This window comes from Zootoca vivipara, chromosome 3 (genome assembly GCF_965207765.1).
Source record: "Zootoca vivipara chromosome 3, rZooViv2.hap1.1, whole genome shotgun sequence".
Lineage (NCBI taxonomy): Eukaryota > Metazoa > Chordata > Lepidosauria > Squamata > Lacertidae > Zootoca > Zootoca vivipara.
In genome coordinates, this window is record NC_142586.1 from 8,872,179 (window position 1) to 8,894,004 (window position 21,826).

Here is a 21,826-nt window from a genome sequence, read left to right on the forward strand (position 1 = left end):
ACAAAGATCAACTTGAAATAAAGATAATCTCCTGCATGTAAGTGAGCTTTGATAATCATAATCATTTATTTCATTTTTTATTTCCATACAACACAGTGGAAGTTGTCGTTTTCATGGCTAAATAATGCATTACATTTGGAAATTTTTTGTTATTGTTTAAAAAACCAACATACTGAAATCTTTTGTTTCCAAAACTAATGGTGAAATCTTCAAACACTGCAATACTCCTAGTGAAATTGCTGAAGAGCTGAGGCCAAAACAACAGAAAACTGTTGACTTCAAATCCACTAATCACTCCAATAAATTTCCTGATTTTTCACTCAGGACTTAAAGGACAGCAAACCTTGTTTACTAGTCATCTGGTGTACAATACACGCCTACACGGTTTATGAAAAATGAACTGTACAATCAAGAGTCAATGAAGTCATATACAGTTACCATATTGCTATATTTACATTCAGAAAAATTAATCTCACCAAAACCGCAATAAATAAATAAATAAATAAATAAAAGATTGTGCTCAATGTGAAGTTAAAGAAAACAGTAAACTTTTCAAATACCATGCACATGAAGTACATTTAATTTAATAAGGGTAAACCAAGTTTTTAACTGATGCTACAATTGACTACAGATTTACTTGTAGCCTAACAGGGACAAACAAATAATACACTCAGTTAAATTGTATACAATATAAATCAGGGTGTTAGCTTTCTTTCAGTTTGCCAACCAATTCATTTCTAAAATTTTTATTATTAATAAAGCAGAGGCCTTTTGCAACTTTGGCCAAATTTTGGGGTCATACGCTACCTAAAAGTATCATTAGTAGCTCCAAAATATAACTTAGAAATATTCCCAGGCACATGTTAACCTGGGAATCTGTGCAAGCAAGCACAGTAGGACAAAATTGTCCCTGGGTGTTGGAGTTTATCCCTTCCCTTTATGTCAGTGATTCACCTATGTCAAAATGTATGCGTTTCATTCAACAATCTGGTTTAACTGGAATACAATGGAGGCGCCACTTTATGTCATAAATGACCACTACAATGCTAAGCTGTACACATTGACTCAGAAGTTCCACTAAGTTCTGACTGAGTTTCAGTGAAGCTTATTTCCAGCAGGATTGCAACCTCAACCACGATGTTGGATAAACACATGCCAGCCATCACCAACCTGGTGCCCTCCAGGTGTTTTGGGTTACAACTCTCATCAGCCCCAGTCATCATGGGCAATGATCAGCAAGGTGAGTTGTGGACCAAAACTTCTGGAAGGCACTAGGCTGCATATATTTATATCCCTTTAGCAAGTAACCAGAATATTCAAAACAGATAAAAGCCCACACTCTTTGCAGGAACCTCCTGCCAAATTAACTTTCTGTGTTAATAGGCTGTCTACACCTGTTAAATTAATTCAAATTCCATTCATTTCATTTAATCTCTTTTCACAGGCATTTTAAGTACCAGGACTGAGATCAGATACCTTCTCTAATAAGAAATAGCTTCCCAGAATAAAGAAAACATGCCTGTATTTAAAAAAGGGTTTACAAATTAAGCAGTTTTTATTTAATACTACCTCTTAGAAATTCAAACTGTTATTTCAGTAAGGGTATATATCGCAGTGTAGCTGGAATCTACTACAAATCTGAACATGTATATAGGTATTTCTATATAGTGCTGTTGGTGATTCATGTGTAACGAAACTCTATAGCACTGTTAAGAAAGCTGATGTGATAAACTCTTCCACCTCCTGTTACATGAAAGATTCCAAGATCCTAGTATATGAAACTCAGCGGAGTGCAGTTGTAGCTGTTCCATGGACAGAAGACATAGAAAAACCATAAAGCCCCAAATCTGAATGCCCCAAGGTCACCCTGAGGACCAAAATATGAAGCCCAGGTTTTTCTATTTACTACAAGACTGTTCAAAAATAGGGTTACATCCTTGAGGCTGCAAGCTCTGTTGAAACAGAGTAGGTATATATCAAAACCAAATCTTGTCCCTTCCTCTCTTTTGCTGAAAGTCTGATAAACAGCAGCTTCAGAGGAACACGGAAATGGCAATGTAAGACGTTCAGGGAATGACTGATCTGATTTTGTGGGATCTATGCTTACGGCAACACCAGTGAGCATGAGGGGGGTATGTTCCCGGGAAACATCTGCAAGGCCCCCGAATGGCAGCAAAGGATCAGATGAAGACAGTTGCCAAATGCAATTAAATCACCAAGGAATCATTAACACTGAAACACCACTGGGCCTTGGAACCAAATATACTCTACTGTAGATGTTACAGCAAGTGTTGCCTCTTAGGGCTCAGTTCATTCAGATCCATGTACATGATGATGATGATACTATTAAGTCTTTACACTATGCTTTTTCTCTTCATTTAAAAAGGAAAACAGAACCAAGAAGAAATTCTTCCCCATAGCACACGTGGCCTGTTAGTGCCGCTCCCTTCATGCCTCTGCCCACTGACGACTCCTTTGTAGTCCTATGAGATTGGAGAGCTTTTCACAGTTCTCAAGTTTTACGGATTCTGCTTTCTGTTTCAGTCGTTCATCTCTGTACAGCTTCGCCAAATTCGATAGCTCCGATTCTAAGAAGAAAGAAAAGGAACAGTCTGGGTAGCAACACTTTTGTCTTGAAGAGCACAGGGAGAACAAGATACAACTCAAAAGATGGCATAACATCATTAGATCTGTTAAGCTTTTCTGTTTGGGGTTACGTTTTGGCAGTACCAAGAATATGTGCACTTGTTGGTGCAACTAAATAACACATCTTAAACCCAGGTGGCGCTGTGGTTAAACCACTGAGCCTAGGGCTTGCTGATCAGAAGGTCGGCGGTTCGAATCCCTGTGACGGGGTGAGCTCCCGTTGCTCGGTCCCAGCTCCTGCCAACCTAGCAGTTCGAAAGCACGTCAAAATGCAAGTAGATAAATAGGAACCGCTACAGCGGGAAGGTAAACGGCGTTTCCATGTGCTGCTCTGGTTTGCCAGAAGCGGCTTTGTCATGCTAGCCACATGACCTGGAAGCTGTACGCCGGCTCCCTCGGCCAATAATGCGAGATGAGCGCGCAACCCCAGAGTCGGTCACGACTGGACCTAATGGTCAGGGGTCCCTTTACCTTAAACATATTTACAGAATGTTTCAGAGCAATCAATGAGAAATAAGCTCACCGGAACTTGACTCCCCGGCGGAGTACAGTGGACCTCGGGTTGCAAACGTGATCTGTGCAGGAGGCACGTTCTCAACCCGCAGGGTTCTCAACCCACATCTGCGCATGCGCAGGTTGCGATTTAGTGCTTCTGCGCATGCACCGAAACCTGGAAGTAACCCGCTCCAGTACTTCCGGGTTTGGCGCGGGGTGCATCCTGAAAAGACGCAACCTGAAGCAGCTGTAACCCGAGGTATGACTGTATATATCAGTTTCCATTTACTATAAATGACAACTGTATACTTGGTTATGAATCACTCTGTGTAACTGAAGTCTTAGATCCTATGCAACCTGCTGCATACAATTTAGGATAGTTTTGCAAAGTTGATAATTCACTAATTTTCATGATGACATCATGCCTACTTCCAATACAGAAAAAAAACTGATGATGATTATTATAGTGCACATATATGACTATAATTAATATTGCAGATTTATGTCTATGAAACTGAAGAACCTCCATCAGTGGCGCTGATGATCATACAACTTTCTACAGGTGAAACTTGGAAAATTAGAATATCGCCGAAAAGTGCATTAATTTCAGTAATGCAAATTATTATTTTTTATTTTTCTTTTAATTTTCACAAATGCTTTCTTTTGGAAATTCCACAGTAATAAAACAAATTGTTACAATAATACAAAAATAAACAAAAATAAACATCGCTATGACATTTCATTAATTACATTCCATTTATAATTGACCCGCCTAACAACAAATAATTACAATTACAACAAATAAAGGTTTGACATATCTTGCTTTGCATATCATGCATCTACCGGTATCTCATATATTGGTTTCACCTTTTAAGTTGCATTACTGAAAAAAAATGCACTTTTTGACTATATTCTAATTTCCTGAGTTTCACCTGTATGTAGGATATATAAGTGTGTCTTGTAAACACCTGTGGACTCTATAGCATCATTCTGTTTCAGTGCAAAAAATCTGGTAGGCTATCAGAAGGAAGAAGACTGCAGCGAAATTTTCCTACAGGATTTAAAAATTAAAACTTTACACCATTTCCCAATGGACTTTTTAAAACCTTACTTGGAGGTGTAAAAAGATGAACACCCATAAGCCTGTCTGCTCAGAAGGAAGTAGCATTTAGTTTAAGTGGCTCACTCCCAGGTAATTCTGTATAGGATTGCAGTCTGCTATAAAGTTTGTTGACAAAATACACATCTCTTAAAATTGAATGCATGACCTTGCTGAACACTAAATTAAAGCAGAGTCATCAGCATCACTAATTGAGAGTGGCTGCCATTTATCCAAGGATAAATGAGCAGAACTCTGCTTGTACAACGGGGGTTTCCTGGCTCCTCCAGTGGAAAAGTCACTCCTGAGGATCAATGAACCCTTCAAAATGGTGTGTAATAGGGCACTGGGTGGGTGGGTGGGTGGGGGAGTTGCAGCAGGATGGGGAAATCTGGAGTGAGGCTAGCCTTTCTGTGCAAGTGGGAAGTACCCTTCTGCTTGAGCAAGACATTTGGTCTGGATTCTGTATTGATTTATGCCCTGCACTGCTGCCTACCTACTGCAGCCTCTTCCAACCAACACACAACCAATTACAATGTAGTGGAACACAGAGAAAACAGAAACCATTGTGGGCTAGTTCAGCAGGACACAGTAGAGAATTTCCCAATGGTATTGTTTCCATGCTATCAGTCAGCTCTAAACTAGCGTGGAGTTTGATATCTACTTCTCTCTTTGTATCATTATAGATGCTAGCCATTTTTGTGCAGCTGACTTTGGCATACCATGAATGGGCTTTGACATTGTCAGGGTTCGTTGTCGAGATTTTAAATCAACACACACACACACGTGGGGTGCTTAAGAATGAACAAAATGCAACCTACTTTGTTGTTTTTCTTTCCTGCAGCTAGTCTGGATATATTCGATATAATCTTTTTCAATGTGTTTTTCAAGCTCTTCGAGTTCTTCGGCATTATAGCTATTTTCAAAGCTTTTATCAACATAGTAAGGCACCTGTAGATTCTGTGTTTCTCTAACAATTGTGTGCCCAAGAGTCCTGAAGGAGTAAGCAAATGAAAGCATTTTAACCACTTGAAAAAGAAAAGGAAATATGGTTTTGCCATAATAACATTTGTATTCAAAATTGCCTGTCTTCTAAAAATAGAAATGTTCTCAAAGTAAATTGCATATTCTTTCTCTGTTCCGAAAATATGCAATTTTTGCATTTCCTTTCATCTATATCAGGCATCTCCAAATTGCGGCCCTCCAGATGTTTTGGCCTACAATTCCCATGATCCCTAGCTAAGAGGACCAGTGCTCAGGGATGATGGGAACTGTAGTCCAAAACATCTGGAGGGCCGAAGTTTGGGGATGCCTGATCTATATGATCCTGTAATGCAGGCATCCCCAAACTTCGGCCCCCCAGATGTCCTGTCCAGGTGTTATAGAATCCACATAGATGCAAATATAATCCAAAAGAATTGCAGCTCTTTCAAATGGTCAGTATTATGATCAACTCATTTCTGAAATGTACAGAAGGATCTGAAAAATAAAGCAAACCTTTCGGGATGGGACATTATATGTGGCATCTGACTAAATCATGTTAGTGCCAGGATTTCCATTTGTGAAACAGAACATCCAAATCTGCTCCGGTGGGGTTGGAGAAATCCCCAGAACAGATTTTGGGGAGAGGAGAGGGTGGGGAAGTTGTGTTGCACAATTAGAAGCCCGTGTGCTAACAGAGCAACTTGGTTGAATACTGCCAATAAGGAAGACTAAGTGATTTAAAATTAAAATGAATCTTCACCCTATTTATTATTATATGAGCTAATAATTGTATTGAATGTTGCACGGGCAGAAGGCAGCCACCAAACATGAAGTAAAGCTGTATCTTACAGGACTGTAGAGCTGCTGGTGGTGGGAAAATCACTTGAAAATAAGGCAGAGGTGTCTTGCAATAGCCAAATGCAAGATTTCTCTGCCCACCTTCGAGCAATTTCCCCATTCCATCGCGGCCCTGTATGACAGACTCCATCGCGTTTTGCAGACTTCTCCATTCCACTTAAAACTGGGAAGGTGGGGGGAGGGACAGGGGAAAGATCTGTTTCACAATCTTGCCTTCTGCTCAAGCAATACTAGACGCAACCATAAATATTTATTAAATTCCACCTTTAATGTTAGTTACTTCACTAAAATCTAGCACACAAGCTTTTAAAACATGCCTTAGTCTCTATTTTTCCCAAGTAATGTCTAACTCACCAGTTGAGACTGAAGCTTTTTTTCTACTGGTCTTATTGAAACTTTATTTAAACTGGGCATGAAAATTATGAAGAAATCAAGCAACTATTAACAGTTTTTAAACTATCCTGCGGTGCTAGAATGTTCCAGTTTGCTTCTGTTTCAAGTAGTTCCCGACATTGTGGCTCTCAAGAATACATTTAGTATTCATTCAGCTTTCATAAAAGTCCTCTTTTATAAAAAAAAAGATAACTGATTCTCTGTAAAGTGCTAAAAGGAAACAGATAGTTGTTGCATTACAGCTGTGACCTACCGTATACTGTATCTTTATACTTTCAAAGTGGAAATTAATCACCCTGTTTGAAAAGGCTGCGCTTGAATACATGGCTGTGGGGCTGCCTTTTCCACAGCAAAAAAACAAATCACATGTTAATCTCTATATTGTACAAATCAGTTCTCCCAGAAGAGCAAAGAAAAGCATCAAGACTTACGACTTGAAGAAGAGGCTGTAGGGTGGGTTAGTTGCCATCAGTTGAGTTACGATTGACACAACTATTATAATAAAAACTGGCAGTAACTGGATAAATGCAGAGTATGAATTCTGGAAATGAAAACCATTGTTAGTGAAGCATATAAGCAAGGGATTTAAGAAAATCAAAATAATAAATGTAAAAAGTAGCCTCCAGATAAGGCAGATTAGCTAGCAATTAGTATTTTAAGCAAAACTGGTTGTGGTTTAAATTAGCCCAAGTAAAGTATTGATCTATCTATTGATCAAGGCTCTTTACTTTAATACAAATAATATGGCAAGGGGAGAACAGCTTCCTTATTCCTTTGAGGGCTATAAAGAAATAACAAATGCTTGCTCCTTTTTTAATTTGATTTTTATATACATAATGCTGCCTTAAATAGGTCATCACAACAACTACTGCCGAAGACTAGCTTTTTGTCATGTACAGTAAATGTTCATTTCTACTTAATGCTGAAGAATTGATGCCTTTTTAAAATTACTGGTGCAGGGATTCTCCCAAATGTGTTCAATTGTTTTTCTTCAATGAAATTCTTTCAGTTTCCTCCTTCCTGTAAATAAATTCCCGATGGTCAAGGTGGGTTATATCCAGCAGTATCGCTCACCTAACCATTTCCAGCGATTCATTCCCCTTCCTCCTGCAGAACCCACCCCCAAATCTGCTCCAGAGCAAGGAGGAATTTGCAAACTCTCTTTCCTCCCCTCTGCATTGACAAAGCTCCTGTTGCAACGAAGTGCCTTCCATGAAGAGGGGTCAATATGCCCACTCCCCAGTCCAATAAATATGCCTTTTGGCTCCAAACCTCCTCCCATTCTAGAGAATCAAAGCTTACCTTGGCCCTTTGTCACTTCATGCAACAGAATCCTTGCACATCCCCCCACCTAATATTTCACTCCCCAAACGCCCACAAATAAAGTTACATTTTCACTTTGATCTTTTCGCCGAAGTGTGCCCTATGCTATTACGTGAAATTTGCATCCACATAGGAATTGGGAGTCTCTGTCTCTCTGTTCCTGGCAAAAGCTGTTCAAATTCTTTGCTGGCAAATGTTATTGAAGAGCAACTTACAATTAAGAACTGCAACAATGAAATATCACTTCCTCTTAAATGCCAGGAAATCATAAGCAACGCTAGATTCTTTCCTAAGGAAAAGTGTTTTGTGAGTGCTCTTAACAGCTTCCTGCTCCTAAGTACCTGTGGTCTAGTTTCTTCCTCCTCTTCTTCCTCTGTCCAAGTCCTATCATGCCTGTTCCGTGGCTGATAACATGGAGGATCCATTGATGAATTTGAAAACATGTGGATATTTCCTGTTGGTTTTTTTTAAAAAAAAACAATAGGCTTTGTTTACTTATTTAATAGTAATGCATGTCCTATTAAATGGGAGATAAGAATAGCTTCTTGAAACTAAATATATTTGTTTCCATTTCCATAAAAGCTAACAACTGTGGACCCAAGGTTGTGAGAAAGGCTGCTCTAGATAATCCCAATTTTGGAAATAAACCAGGTATTATGTCATAAAAGTCTGGTTATCTCTGGGTATATACAAACTTATCAGAGCTGAAGTAAGAATCTATTTATTAAGAACAAATATACAGTAGAATCTTCAAGAGTAAGACCTGTCTAGGTATTAACTGGACATCTCAAATGACTGCAGTTGCAGAATTTCTGGAATGTCATTGGCAAAGGATAACAAAAAAAATGTAGTTACTTGAACTTTTGTTACAGGGCTTTTATTTACCGGCTGCCTGGAGTTTTGTGAAGCATCAGTTAATAATGCTTTTTGTAGCACTCACCTGTTGGGAAGTTCCCTCCAAAAAACATATTAAATATTTCTTCTGGTGTGATGTCTGCTTCAAACTCTCTGTAATAGTTATAATGCTTGGGCAGGTTGGTATAACAAGTCTCTTGTTCATCTCCAAATTGATCATATTGTAATCTCTTTTCAGGGTTGCTCAAAACTGCAAAAGCCGTGCCTATTGCTGCAGGATGGAAGAACAAGAAGAAAACGTTGCATTCGTGTCACTTATCACAATGTCTGCAATCTAGCCTAATGCCCAACTTGCACAGGACTGCAATGTGCTGAGTGTTTTAGAAATACTTTAACATATAACTAACTACCCGGACCAATACCTTTTCATTAAAGAATAAGGTCCAAAATAGTTGACTGCTGGAGAAGACAAGGCTCAGCAGAACATTCTGGATGTGGATACACTGGCAGAGGAAGAGGGGGGCGGGGCGGAGCGCACCGCCCCTGGCAGTGTGAGCCCAGTGGGGTACCATTGTGGCTGCTGCCCGTGCTGGACACCATGCCCCTGCGGGCGGTGTGTCACACCCCCAGGACGTGCACCACGCCCCCCCCAGGGCACGCGCCAGCCACATCCCTGTCTGCTCTCCGCCCCCCAGTGCCGGAGCATAACGCTCCGCCACTGTGTGGATATAAACACAGCTTGAAGGCTTTGCCTCTGGCAGATAAAGATATATACAAGTATAAAGAATTTCTGTTGTTCCAGCAATTTAAGACGTAACAAAGACTCTGACTAATCAAAAGACTAACGCACTTCACAAGCCAGAGTGAAATACAGCACAAGACCTTGAACCTAATGAGTTGGTGTGCCTCATTCATAGAAATAGCCTTGGGCCACTGCCATAGCAACTGGCTTGGCTGACCCTGCATCAGTTGGCTTATCTCACCCCTTAACCCCTTCCTCCATGTCCAGTTTCTCCAACAACTCTCTGGAGCGAACTTAGGGGGAACAGGAATGGAAGACTAGAAGAGAACATCCACTTCGGCAGTGTAGAATGTCAACCAGAACATACCAGTATGAAACATATCAGAAAACCCAAACTCACATAGGAGCTGGTGTGCCTTAATTGTTCTCCTGCAGAGTCCTCAGAAATTAGTAAGATGGTATGTATTTTGTAAAATTATCTGAGTACTACTTATTCCCCCTTGTTTATTACCTCATTAATTGAAACTTCAAGATCAAAACCATTGGATTTGCTACAAGGCTTCAGAAGATTGTAGCAAAATACATTTCAATTAATTAGATGGGATTTATATTGAAAGAAAATGTATTGTTTATTATAGGCAGGATCTTAAGTGTAACTGATTATGTAATATTTCTTTGCAATATTCTTCAATGCAGAAAAAGCATTTGATAGGCTTAAGTAGAAATCCTTGTTGAAATAATGTCTGCTTTTACCTTTGGCAATGAATTTATCAAATGGATCACTTAAAGCAAGTAGGGTTTGGAACAGTTCTTCTTCGGAAATATCCATTATATGCAGAGGAACAAGTCAAATATGTCATCTACGAGCTTTATGGTTTGCTGTTTCAATAGAACCTTTTGTGCTATATATTAGCAAACTAAAATAACGCAACACGTGTTAATAGATAAGTGTCATTATTAACATAATCCATATGCCGATGATGCAGCTTTATTGTGGTTATCTACAAACCTTTAAATGCATCTGTTGCTCCTGGAGCACAGTTCTTGTCTGGATGAAATTTCAGGGCAAGTTTTCGGTATGCTTTTTTCAATTCTTCGTCTTTGGCATCTCTCCCAACACCTAGAATCTCATAGTAATTCTTACTGTTCTTTATTCTACAAAAGAAGCACAACCCTTTACATACATACCGTATCTTTCCTCATAGCACTTACAGAAAGCTTTTTACTAGATATACAAGCATAACTTCAAGCACTGTAAAGAAAAGATGTTGGTTTCAGACTTCTGCATCAATGGAGAAGCTATTTCAATAGACTTTTCTATTGAAATAGTTATACTTTACTATGAATCTGTTTCATTGATGCTGAGCACACCAGTCTTTATTTGGCACCAGAAGTAGCCAAAGTTAAGTCTGATGTGTATGGAATGTCTTATTTAGACCAGCAGCTGCCTATATGGCACCTGTGGGTGCCACATCATAGCGTCCACTTTTAAAATTCCCAACTAAATGATAGCCAGGTGACGGTTTGGTGGAATAATGCATACCCATCACTTCATCTAGGAAGAAAGCACATGGGCAAGCATTTGATCAACTATCACAACACACTGTTACTGTGATAGTGCCTGTATGGCTAATGAGATAAGTAAGTAACAAACTAATTTGTTGTTGGTTTCAAAAGCAGTAATGCAGCCTATAGCACACACCTAAGATCAAAGTAAACAAGCTTAAGTCTCAGTGTATTCAGGGTAGAAAGTGTGCACAGGATGCAATCCTATGCATAGTTATCTGGGAATAAGACTTACTGAATGGCGGAAAAACCATTCAGTCTGAATTATAAGAAAACTGTCCTAATTTGCACCTCCCAGGTTTATATACAGATGGCAATGTGTCCTTCAAATTTCACATTTCTTTGAACTTTATGATCAGGTTTTTTGGCTCAAAGAAGTACCAAAATGTGTAAAGGAATACATTTTAAAATGCAAATGTATTGGATAAAATACACATTTACATCATTTTTGTATGAGTTTTTTAAATTACAGGTAGATGCAAGAATGGGACGGAACAGACTTGTACAGCAAAATATTAGAATTAAAATAGCCTCTTAAAAAAACACCCTATTAGCAGTTTCTCTTAAATTTGGCTTCTGTGGATCATCAGCTAAATTGATTACCCATTAATTAGATGACAGGCTGTGAGCCTAGTATTCTAGGCAGAAGAGTTTTCTATTTACCTTTGTACCCCAAGTAGCTGTTCTTTTGTGTAGGTCATGCTACCTTCCCCAGACGCTGATGGACTCCTGCCACTGTCACAGAGATGTTCCTTTTTTATCCTCATACAGTCACTACACCCACAGTAATCAAAGTTGTTTCTCATTTCCTCTGATTTACATGCATTTCTTCTGAGCTCATCAATCAATGCTGCAAAGAAAGACAGTTAATTTCCCTCAAATGCTACTACACAGTGAGTGAAGGTGGATGTTAAAGAATCCCACCCCCATGGCAAATGCAGAATGTGAAAACTTTGCAAAGATGCTTAAGCGTGGTCCCTGTTCCGCAGGAGCTAAAGCCCAGAAAAGCATTAAGAATTCACTATACAGTATAGTTAACTTGCAGTACAATGGTATAAATATCTGCTCAGAAGTTTAAGTCTCCCTTGTGTTTAATAGAGCTTACTCCCAGGCAAGAGCATACATGTTTTCAGACTAGATTTGGGTTTAGGGTTGGAATTGGGGGAAAGCAGGGTTATTGTGCCTTCAACAATTGTGTGGCAGGCAGAAACTCAACTGGATAAGCCTTTCAATAGTATGGTAACACAGGAACAAAGCTTCACCTGTTCACATTTCATTTGTCACACATTTCATTACATTTGTGGCCATTTATTTTTGGGTCTTCCATTCCACCTGCAAGAGGACACTAACTTGCATAGAACACAAAGCATATGGTGCCTCTTTTGTGGGTGGGTTGGAGGGCCCAATTCACATAAAGTGAACCGAAAATCCTGTTGGCTCCTCTGGGGAATAAAGAACAAAAGTTCTGCCTGTGGTGTTTGGCCCATGATGGCTCTTTCACATACACAAGTTGTCACCATGTTGTATTTTATGCCACAGATGTATTTTATATGAGTTTTTGGTATAGAAATAGAAATGAAATAATAATAATAGTAAGTGTGGGACTTCATTATTTAAAGCAGTAAACTAAGGCAGCATATTTGTAATCTGCACAATGGCATAGGATGTTGACATAGAATGGTACACAAAAGGTATGCCTCTAAAATCCACTTTTCACTCTACTAGTTTTTTCCTTTATGCTTTCCATAGTTGGCCTTGAAAACCCCAAACTGAAGATAACTTCAATTCTCACAAATCATCTCCACATCTCCTGTTCCTCATATGTTTGCACTGCTTCACTGTTACCCCCTTTGGCCCTATAGCCTACCCTTCACTCCAGCCCTCAATGATCCGAGAAACACCAAACGGGGAGCTGTGTTAATTTACTGCAAACAAAACAAGGGACAGTCACCTTAATATAGAATTAAAAACAAATCGTAGCGGTGTGATGCAGCAGATACGCATGTTAAGCACACACACACACACACATGTCGGCAGGGAAAGATACTGCAAGGAGTGGGGCTGAAAGGTCACAAAAGCAAAGGGGCTTTCTGAGTCTAGAACATTTGTGTCCAAAGCTCAAGAACAGGCATCCCCAAACTGCGGCCCTCCAGATGTTTTGGCCTACAACTCCCATGATCCCTAGCTAACAGGACCAGTGGTCAGGGATGATGGGAATTGTAGTCCAAAACATCTGGAGGGCCGAAGTTTGGGGATGCCTGCTCAAGAAGCACCCAAGCCTTTGTTTTATATGGAATTTAAGCTTGGCACAGAAATGCCCCAGACCTACTGGACCTCTTCCAGCATTTCCCTCTTCCTCTCTACCAACTAAGGGTGGCAATTCAAGCATTTGAGGGAATGCATCTGGCGAGAGCTTCTGTCACGCAAAAAAAAAAAGCAACAACCCCTCGCGCTGCTCAGCCCTTTTAAAAAGGCCAGCGGGATTTTTTTGCGGTGGCGATCTGAGATCCCACGCCCCATATGCCGATCTCCCACCTTAAGGCCGATCCCAGCCTGCCCAGTCTCTGAGGCGATGGCACGACCAGCTTGAAGGGTTCGTTACCTTCAGCCCAGCGCTCCCCAGGGCTCAGCACTGCCATTTTCCAGCTGATGGAGAGGGAGGACCGGAGGGGACTACCCCGGAAAGATCACGTGACGCAGGATCCCGACCGCAGGGCAACCTGGGTGCTGTAGTCCTCGCATACCGCCACCCTCCCACCCTCTCCCAAAATAAACCCGCCCTCCTCGCGAGGAGAAATTTACGCGGATTCCTTCTGGGAGATCGCCATTGCAAAGCTTAACTGGCGCTTCCGAGGCTTTTCGCCACAGAGGCTTCCGCAGGCTAGAGCGGCGCATCTCTCGCCGTTCCATAGAGCGCCGCGGATAAGCTCGACTTCCGATCAAATACCGGAAGCTGAGGCTACGTGACGCATAGAGAGGAACGGGTTTGGGTTGGCTACGACTCCCGTATACTGTATTCCACAACGCTGGAGTCATTCAGAGAGGGTAGAGAAGATCCTCACGGGCGTAAAGCTCAAGTGCTTTCGATTTTTAAGGAAAATAACCGAAAGCAGTCCTTAACCGTTATGAAGCTGAGGAACTCTCACAGGAAGATAGCGAGGGGGGCCTTATACTCTCGCATATTCCCCAGCTGCTTTTATTTGCTGCGCAAATCACCTCAAGATCTAACCCTATAATAAACGAAAAGCCTATACTGTACAATGCACCTTCCGTTAGGGGCTCTCTGTGCCTAAGGGAAACGATGGCGGAGGAAGGGGTTTCCGTTTCCGGTATCCATTGCGGCAGAAGCAAGGCCCCGCGAGAGGAGGAGCGGCCGTGGCTGGTCGCGCAGGCGCAGTGGGGAGGGGAAAAAACTAATCCGTTGGGGGAGGGCGGTAGGGGGCTTCCTGCGCTGTGGTGTTTTTTTTCCCCCTCAGGCGAATAGGGCCGTGAAGGGGAAGAGGGCGCCGCCGCCGTGGTGCTCCTGCTGCAGAGGCGGCGACAGCCGGAGCAAGGCCTGCTCCCCGCTTTCCTCCCCGTGTGGCGCGGCTCTTAGGCCCGGGAGGACGGACTCCCCCCTCGCCCTCTCCCCCCCTCTCCGCCCTGGGCGGCGGCGGCGGCGGTGGCGGCGGGGAGGAGGAGCAGGTCGGGGGCGGAGGAAGCAGGTGAGTCGTTTGGGCCATTGGGGGAGGGGAGGGCCAGTGGGGGGTGGAAACGGTTTGGCGGGGGGGGGCGTTATTTAATCCTCATTTTTATATTTTGTAGAACTCCCAGTAGGCCTGGGGTAACTTAGTTGGTAGAGCAGGTGTTAGGGAATTTTATAGGGGGGGCACCCAAACGAGGCTTCATTTGGGAATCAAGATTTGCCCTAACAGCAGGAGACTCTTAAACTCGAGGTCGTGGGTTCGAGCCCCACATGGGGCAAAAGATTCCTTCCAACTCTTACGAAGGAGCATCAGTAACCACCCCATCCAGCTTTACCCAGTCCACTTCTATTTATTCGCTTACTTTAACCAATTTTACACATCCCGCCTTGGGGAGGCGGCAAGCAGCGTTTGAAATTCCCCAAGCGCCTTTTTCACCTTGCGACCCCCCCCCCCCGGTCTGGAGGTGTGGGTGCCTGGGGATCCTTGGATCTTGACTGTTTTCACACACTTAGCAACACATCCTGTAGAATACTGTTTGACCTGCACAATCAATGAATTTCAGGAACCAAAAAGTCATATGGGGAAATACGACTTCCGGGCCATCTGGCCTCAAAGTGACAACTAGGCCTCCCATTTTGGCAACTGTAATCCTGGATTAAGGAGTCATTTGGCATCCAGTCTAAATACATGAGTTTCTAACACTGGTGGCAAAGCACCGTTATGGGATCTTGCTGTGAGTTCACAAGGCAATAGCAGCCAAGTGAGGTGAAAGGCTGACACCTCTTCAACATGAGGACAGGGGCTATTTTGACCTTGAATAAGCCCACAGGACAAGTGGTGAAGATGGAAGCAAAAGGCAAGAGTGGGAAAGAAGCCTTGGGTGTTAATTGAGAAACATGACTGACTCTGACTGCTGTGAAAATTGCAGTATATATGGGTGTTTGCATAAAACTAATAACCAGCTGAAGTTCTAGCAGTGGAAAAAGGAGGACAAGATTGAAAATCACTTTAAGTACCATTGTACGTTAAAGTACATTAAGATATCTTTTGTTGCCATAAGTGTAGTGTGAGAGAGTATTGGGAGTGGTCTGTGCAGGCTACAGTGGTTATGAAAGCACTTATGTTCTGAACATTTCATCCAGAATGCCACAAGTTGTTAAGAGAGATGGGAGATAAACCCCTAAATTAAATAACTTCTCTAAAGTCCTCACACCATGAATGTGCAGAGTTTATTCACTGCAAACAATTTTTTAAAAAAGTTCAGTTGTGCTCTAGAATTTGGTACCCTGCATCACATGGTGCTTAGTGATGGGTATATCTTTTTTTTTTTGCAAATATATTGGGTGGGAATTATGATAGACTTGTACTCTGAATCTGGTGATGGGCAGGCAGGTAAAACTGTGGAAAACTGAATGCTGAAGTAGATCTTTGAACCCAGAGGCATGGGTTCCTTTGCCTCCCTGAACCCAAGAAACCTGCTGGATTCAAGGGGTTTTTCTGTGCAGCACTGCATCTCTGACAATTGCCAGCTAGGCCACAGAATAGGAAGGAAACATTTTTCCTCATTTAAATTTGTACTCTGTAATCTGTTTTCATAGATTTATGGCACAGCATTATTTACAAGAGGGTTAGAATACCAGGGGTGTGGAACCTCTGGCCTGTGGGCCAGTCTTGGCCCACCATTATCCTTTCACTACACTTCAAGGGCCCACTTTGACAGACAGGTGAGACTGCCCACCTATCAGTCACATTCTGTCAGGTGGTGGTCATGCCCCTTGTGAAAATTGCCCCACAGGGGTGCGGGGAGGTAAAAATCTGGCACTCTGCGCCAAAAGATTCCGTACTCCAAAATATATACCATTTAAGCATTGAATCCACTGAGAGGTTCGCCGGAACATGTTAGCAGGACATTGACGGATCTAAACCAAATGAACTTGGAAGGAAGCCCCACTGTTTTCAGTGGGACTTTTTTCTGAGTATGCATGTTTGGGAAAACGTGATGTTGTTTTTATGAAAAGGTTTATCTACCACTATTCTTCCATCATAGCTATAGTGGCATTCATCTCCTTTGAGTAAAGATATATTACTAGGACTACTAAATCAGTTCTGATATACTTTCAAGTCGGCGTACACAGAACTGTAACATTAGTTTTGTGGTCAAGTAGTATTTATTTTTCACTTTGTAGACTAAGCAGTGGTAAAAGGTTAAATGTAATGTTTGCTCATTACCCTCTGATTTTCTTGTTTTTGAATGGCCAGATGCAAAGGAGGATAGCAGGGATTCCATGCCTTTTAGTATTTATATAGAAAAGGAAATTTTGTCAGGTATAATGTTTTTTATTTTGGTGTGGGAAGCTGAAATTCCCTGCTTTCTTTCGATCTGATCACTTTATCAGAAAGATTTATAGCTGTACAGCACAAGCCAGTGCATGTTTACTTGAAATCAAGTCTCACTGTGTTAAGTGAGGCTTACTCCAGGTAAATGTGTGGAACTGCTGTTTTGTGTATGCTTACTCAGATGTCCCACTTAGTTCAGTGAGACTTACTTCTCGGTAAGTATGTAAAATTGAAGTCTTAAGCATAGCTGTCAACTTTTCCCTTTTCTTGCGAGGAATCCTATTCGGAATAAGGGAATATCCCATTAAAAAAGGGAAAAGTTGACAGCTATGGTGTTAAGTCATTTGACACTATATTCAGAGAGTGCTTTATTCAGTTGGTGCATGTTCTACACCAACTCCCTTTCTTAAGTTGCTGCTATTCTACCATCCAATTTGACTAAAAGAACCCGTACTCAGTCCTACTGAAATTTGGATATAAAATTGACAATGTTTCTTTTTATAAGAAGTTGCTGTGGATCATAGTTCCGACTTTGGTAACAAGCAAAGACAAATGGTTTGCCCCAGTATTTAGGCTGGAACAATAATAAGGAAAACTCCTTATTACCATGCATCTTGCTGGTAGTCATTTATTTCAAAAGTGCTAAATTCAATAATTACCCTTAAAACATCCATAGAAAACCGCAAACAGAACACAGAGGGTTTTTTTTAAGGTATAATAATAATTTATACCCCACCCATCTGGCTGGGTTTCCCCTGCCACTCTGGGTGGCTTCCAAGAGAAATATTAAAATACAATAAATAATTTATTAAACATTACAAGCTTTCCTAAACAGGGCTGCCTTCAGATGTCCTCTAAAAGTCTGGTAGTTGTTTTTCTCTTTGACATCTGGTGGGAGTGCGTTCCACAGGGCGGGTGCCACTACCAAGAAGGCCTTCTGCCTGGTTCTAACTTGGCTTCTCGCAGCGAGGGAACTGCCAGAAGGCCCTCGGCACTGGACCTCAGAGTCCGGGCAGAATGATGGAGGTGGAGACACTCCTTCAGGTATACTGGACAGAGGTACCCTTCACATTCATATTATCTGAACTGTCCTGAGATCTTACAATGAAGGGTGGCATATAGATTTAATAAATATTATGAATGTAGTAGAAATTGTAGTAAAATATAAGTGCAGTGTGAGGGAATTGGCTGTTTTGGATTTATTAGCCCACAGTTGAAGCATGTGAGGTTGATCCTGTGTTTCTGCTATCAGTGAGTAGAAACTCTTGAGTAGAAGCTGGTATGAAGAATAGAAACTGTGTTCCTAGGAACTCTGGAGGTTTCTTGGTGAGAAGTTCAGTATTAGTGCATTAATTGCCTGAAATACAGTTCAGCCACCACCGATGCCAATTTTCCTTGATAACATATATGTTGGCATATTCTAGAAGTGCCTTGTATGAACTGGGAATGCACCCCAAAATGTGATCTCTAGAACTGTTTGCACATGAAGGGAATCTCACAAGAAAATTGGTGTATGAAGTGTTCCATTAGGGTAGGAAGTATGAAAATACCATTCTTTAGGACAGTGAATGTGAGACCGTTGCATTTTTCATAGAAAAGGAAGTACAGTGGAACTTCTCACGACCACAATCTGTTCTGGAGGCCTGTCATTATGTTGAAACAGGTCACTGGTAGAAACGCTGTTGTGCGCAGGCGCATTTGGCGGCAGCCCGCTTCTGTGCATATGCAGACGGCGGCAGCCACTTCTGCGCATGTGTGAATCACAAACCCGGTGTTTACTTCCGGGTTTGCCGTGGTCGCGACTTGGAACGGGCCTAAGTAGAGAGGGACGTAAGTAGAGGTTCTACTGTAAGTGTTATACATTGCAATTCCACGTGGCGGTGGAAATAGAAAAGATGAGTATTTGGTTGCTGAAATTCTTAGAGATTTTATTCTGATACCCCAGATGGCATTGTGAAAGCAAAGAAAAAAATAAATTATGGGTGGAAAAATTGGTTTCTTTCTCAAAAACTTTAATCCCCACCCCCGAAAGAATAACTGGAATTTTGGGGGAACAGTGATAACCCTGTCTTTTGCATTTTTTTCTGTATGAAAATTTTCATAAAAGATCTTTGAAACTGGTGGAAGGCGGGTATTGATATTGTTTGCTATTATGATATGTATTTTTGTGTTTTTATATTTTAAACTGCCCTTCAATCTTTGGATGAGGGATGGTATAGAAATTTAATAAATAACAAACACCGCCACCAGACAATCTGCATAAAGCATTAGAAAATTATAAAATCTGTGTATACTGAAATATATACAAAAATCAAATCTGAGATACATTCTGCACCTATAAGATTCTGCTGTCTTTATGAGAGGAGTATATAGGGCCTTCATTACTTGTGAATGCTTGCCTTCTTCTGGTGACTTTTGATCTAGGTTGGGTTTAGACACATCAAAAAAGTGATTAAGTTAAACACGTAAATTTCATAACGGAAATCCTGTTGACGAAAGACATCAGTGCCATCTGGTTTCACAGTATTATAACGCATATAAAGCATTTTTTCTTTACCAATGTAGCTGAGTCCCTAGTTTAGAGATACTAAATGCATGTATGTCTGCAGTCGATTTGACTTAACTCCTTCCTTGTTGTAGTTTCTTGCTCCCCTGAAACAATTTATCCTTACACACTATGCAAGCTTACCCAATAGCATATAGAGTGGGTACAGCATATAGAGAGTACAGCATATAGAGTGGGTCTCACTTCTAAGTAAGCATGCATAGGATTGCTCTGTGTATTTCATAAATACACTAAAGGACACAGTTAAGTTGTGTTAAAACAGTAAAATAAGTTTAGGTTTGATAAGAAATTATTGCATAGATCTATTCCCAAAATTTCCACCCGCCTACTAAAAAGAGGACCCATTTTCCCCCCTCTTCCATGGATTTCATATTTTTATAAATTTTACATATTGACCTAGGATTTGAAATTGTCTTCAAGCTCCTGGTCCCATGCATTACATGCAATTCTCATGTAAGTGGTGCTTTCTGGACATATATATGCTACACAGTTTATGTTTGCCTATTATGGTTCTCCCCCCCCCCCGAAATTCTGGGATTTGTACTTTTGTGAGAGTGTTGAGAAAATTTAGGTCTATTCAAAGACTAGCACCATGATCCAGTTTTAGGATGCATGCAAAAAACACTACATGACCTATTTTTTATATACATCTACTCTTCATCTCTGCACAGGCAGTTTTTGTAATTAGTTATGGTAATTAAATACCTAGTTTTATGAAACAGTCTTTGGATATGATGATCCAGTTTTAGGATGCATGCAAAAAACACTACATGACCTATTTTTTATATACATCTACTCTTCATCTCTGCACAGGCAGTTTTTGTAATTAGTTATGGTAATTAAATACCTAGTTTTATGAAACAGTCTTTGGATATGATGAAAGGGAGATAAGGAAAAAATGCAGTTGAAAATAATCTGATATTGTCTCTAGCAATAGTTTAAATAAGTATGTCAGCAATATTTTTAAAAATAGACAGGCACATTTTAAGTATTAGGTGTGTGAGATATACTTTCCAGTTCTGTGTTTTATGTGTGTAACCCTAATGGGTGAAATGCAGCAGTGTCTGTCTTGTCAGTGGAAAGGACACAATTGGGAGAATGGATTCGCCAGCCCCCATGAGCCCCCCAGATTTGTTCCAGAGTGTTAGGAGATTCCCCTGAGCATATTAAGATGGGAGAGGGTGCTGAAAAGGGAGGAAAGGAAGGAGAATTTCTGTTGTGCAAGTGGAAGTCCACTTGTAGAACACTGAACAGTGTCTAGTCGGAATAAATTTTATCCAGTCATAGTTTGAACTTGTATTCAGAATTGAACTAACTAGTATACAGCGCTGTGGTAGCTATTGTTAAAACAATAGTAAAACAAGAAACAATATTATTTTCTGGCAGCCAACAAATTTCAGGTCTCTAGATCAAATGAATTTTTAAAACTGATATACTTGCTTGAAAATCCCAAATGTTTTTTGTTTTTGTTTTGTTTTTAAATAACCATATACTGATAGTAATTAAAGCTTACTTGTACTTATGCAGCCAGAACCATATTGACGGCACTTCTCTTGTTTGCTTGTCACCTTAGGGGTAACCACGAACATATGCACAAGTACAAAAATATCTGCAGGAAAAATTATAAGGGTGTATAGTCCTCTCCCCCCAGCCTGCCAGCCTCATAACATTGAATGTTGACTGAGTGAGGGGGGAATAGAATTGATTGCTGAAACAGTAAGACAGATTATATTATTTACATATCCATATCTACATACATTTTGATTCGGTAGAAAGAACCATCTTGTTGTATGTGTAAGTCACTTTCTGGTCCACACTGAAAAGCTATTCTTAAATATCCCCAGAGATTAAAGAGGGGGGCGGGTGTTCACATAAATCATTGAACAGTCCAAATAATTTAATGTAGCTGGGCACCTGTGTGTCCACCCAAAATCCAAAGGTAAAAAATAGAGGGGAAACCCTGCCAACATCTACTGCACCATTTGGTTGCAGGGCCCCAGGGTAGAATAATATTTCTCCAGATTGTTGGAAAATGAAGGCTAAATGACGTGTTGATTCATGAAGTGATCTTTCTATTTTCATCTTGTTGAAAATGGCATATTTCAACTGTAACTTCTTTTCCCAAGTGTATGGCATGGGCTGATAAAGAGCTGTAGTCTTTCAACATCAGGAGAGCCCCAGGTTCCCCATCCATATTATAAGTTTCCTTTGATAATTTGTTGAAGGTTGGGATATAAATAAAATAAGCAGCCTATTGAAGTTGTGATGGACCAATT

At 40.9% G+C, this 21,826-nt stretch overlaps 2 protein-coding genes across 18 annotated transcripts in view; one reads left to right on the top strand and one right to left on the bottom strand.

Moving 5' to 3' along the window:
* Positions 1 to 42: 42 nt before the first annotated feature.
* On the bottom strand, positions 43 to 13,876 carry DNAJC18 (DnaJ heat shock protein family (Hsp40) member C18). Of its 2 annotated transcripts, none has more exons than XM_035110193.3 (8): positions 13,564 to 13,876; positions 11,625 to 11,811; positions 10,405 to 10,550; positions 8,739 to 8,924; positions 8,140 to 8,252; positions 6,907 to 7,016; positions 5,062 to 5,234; positions 43 to 2,588 (listed from the first exon to the last, which is right to left on the bottom strand). In XM_035110193.3, the coding sequence occupies exons 1-8, from the start codon at positions 13,598 to 13,600 to the stop codon at positions 2,449 to 2,451; spliced, it is 1,092 nt and encodes a 363-aa protein (XP_034966084.2). In that variant the 5' UTR covers positions 13,601 to 13,876; the 3' UTR covers positions 43 to 2,448. The 2 variants fall into 2 exon arrangements, with proteins under 2 accessions (XP_034966084.2, XP_034966085.2); XM_035110194.3 differs by having other exon boundaries at positions 13,497 to 13,834.
* Positions 13,877 to 14,350: 474 nt separating this feature from the next.
* ZC3H13 (zinc finger CCCH-type containing 13) overlaps positions 14,351 to 21,826 on the top strand; it is a 47,173-nt gene continuing 39,697 nt past the window's right edge. For all 16 annotated transcript variants that reach the window (XM_088667177.1, XM_035110187.3, XM_088667176.1 and 13 more), the window contains exon 1: positions 14,351 to 14,665. The gene's annotated coding sequence lies outside the window, so the exon portion shown is untranslated. The remainder of the gene's footprint in view (positions 14,666 to 21,826) is intronic.

Bases quoted from the DNA above. Each gene is read 5' to 3' on its own strand.
- DNAJC18 (XM_035110193.3), bottom strand. From the start codon at position 13,600: ATGGCAGTGCTGAGCCCTGGGGAGCGCTGGGCTGAAG. The intron at 7,017-8,139 runs GTACTTAGGAGC...TTTCATTTCCAG, and splicing joins AGGAAGAAACTAGACCACAG to AATTCATACTCTGCATTTAT. The intron at 2,589-5,061 runs GTAGGTTGCATT...CTTTCTTCTTAG, and splicing joins CAGGAAAGAAAAACAACAAA to AATCGGAGCTATCGAATTTG.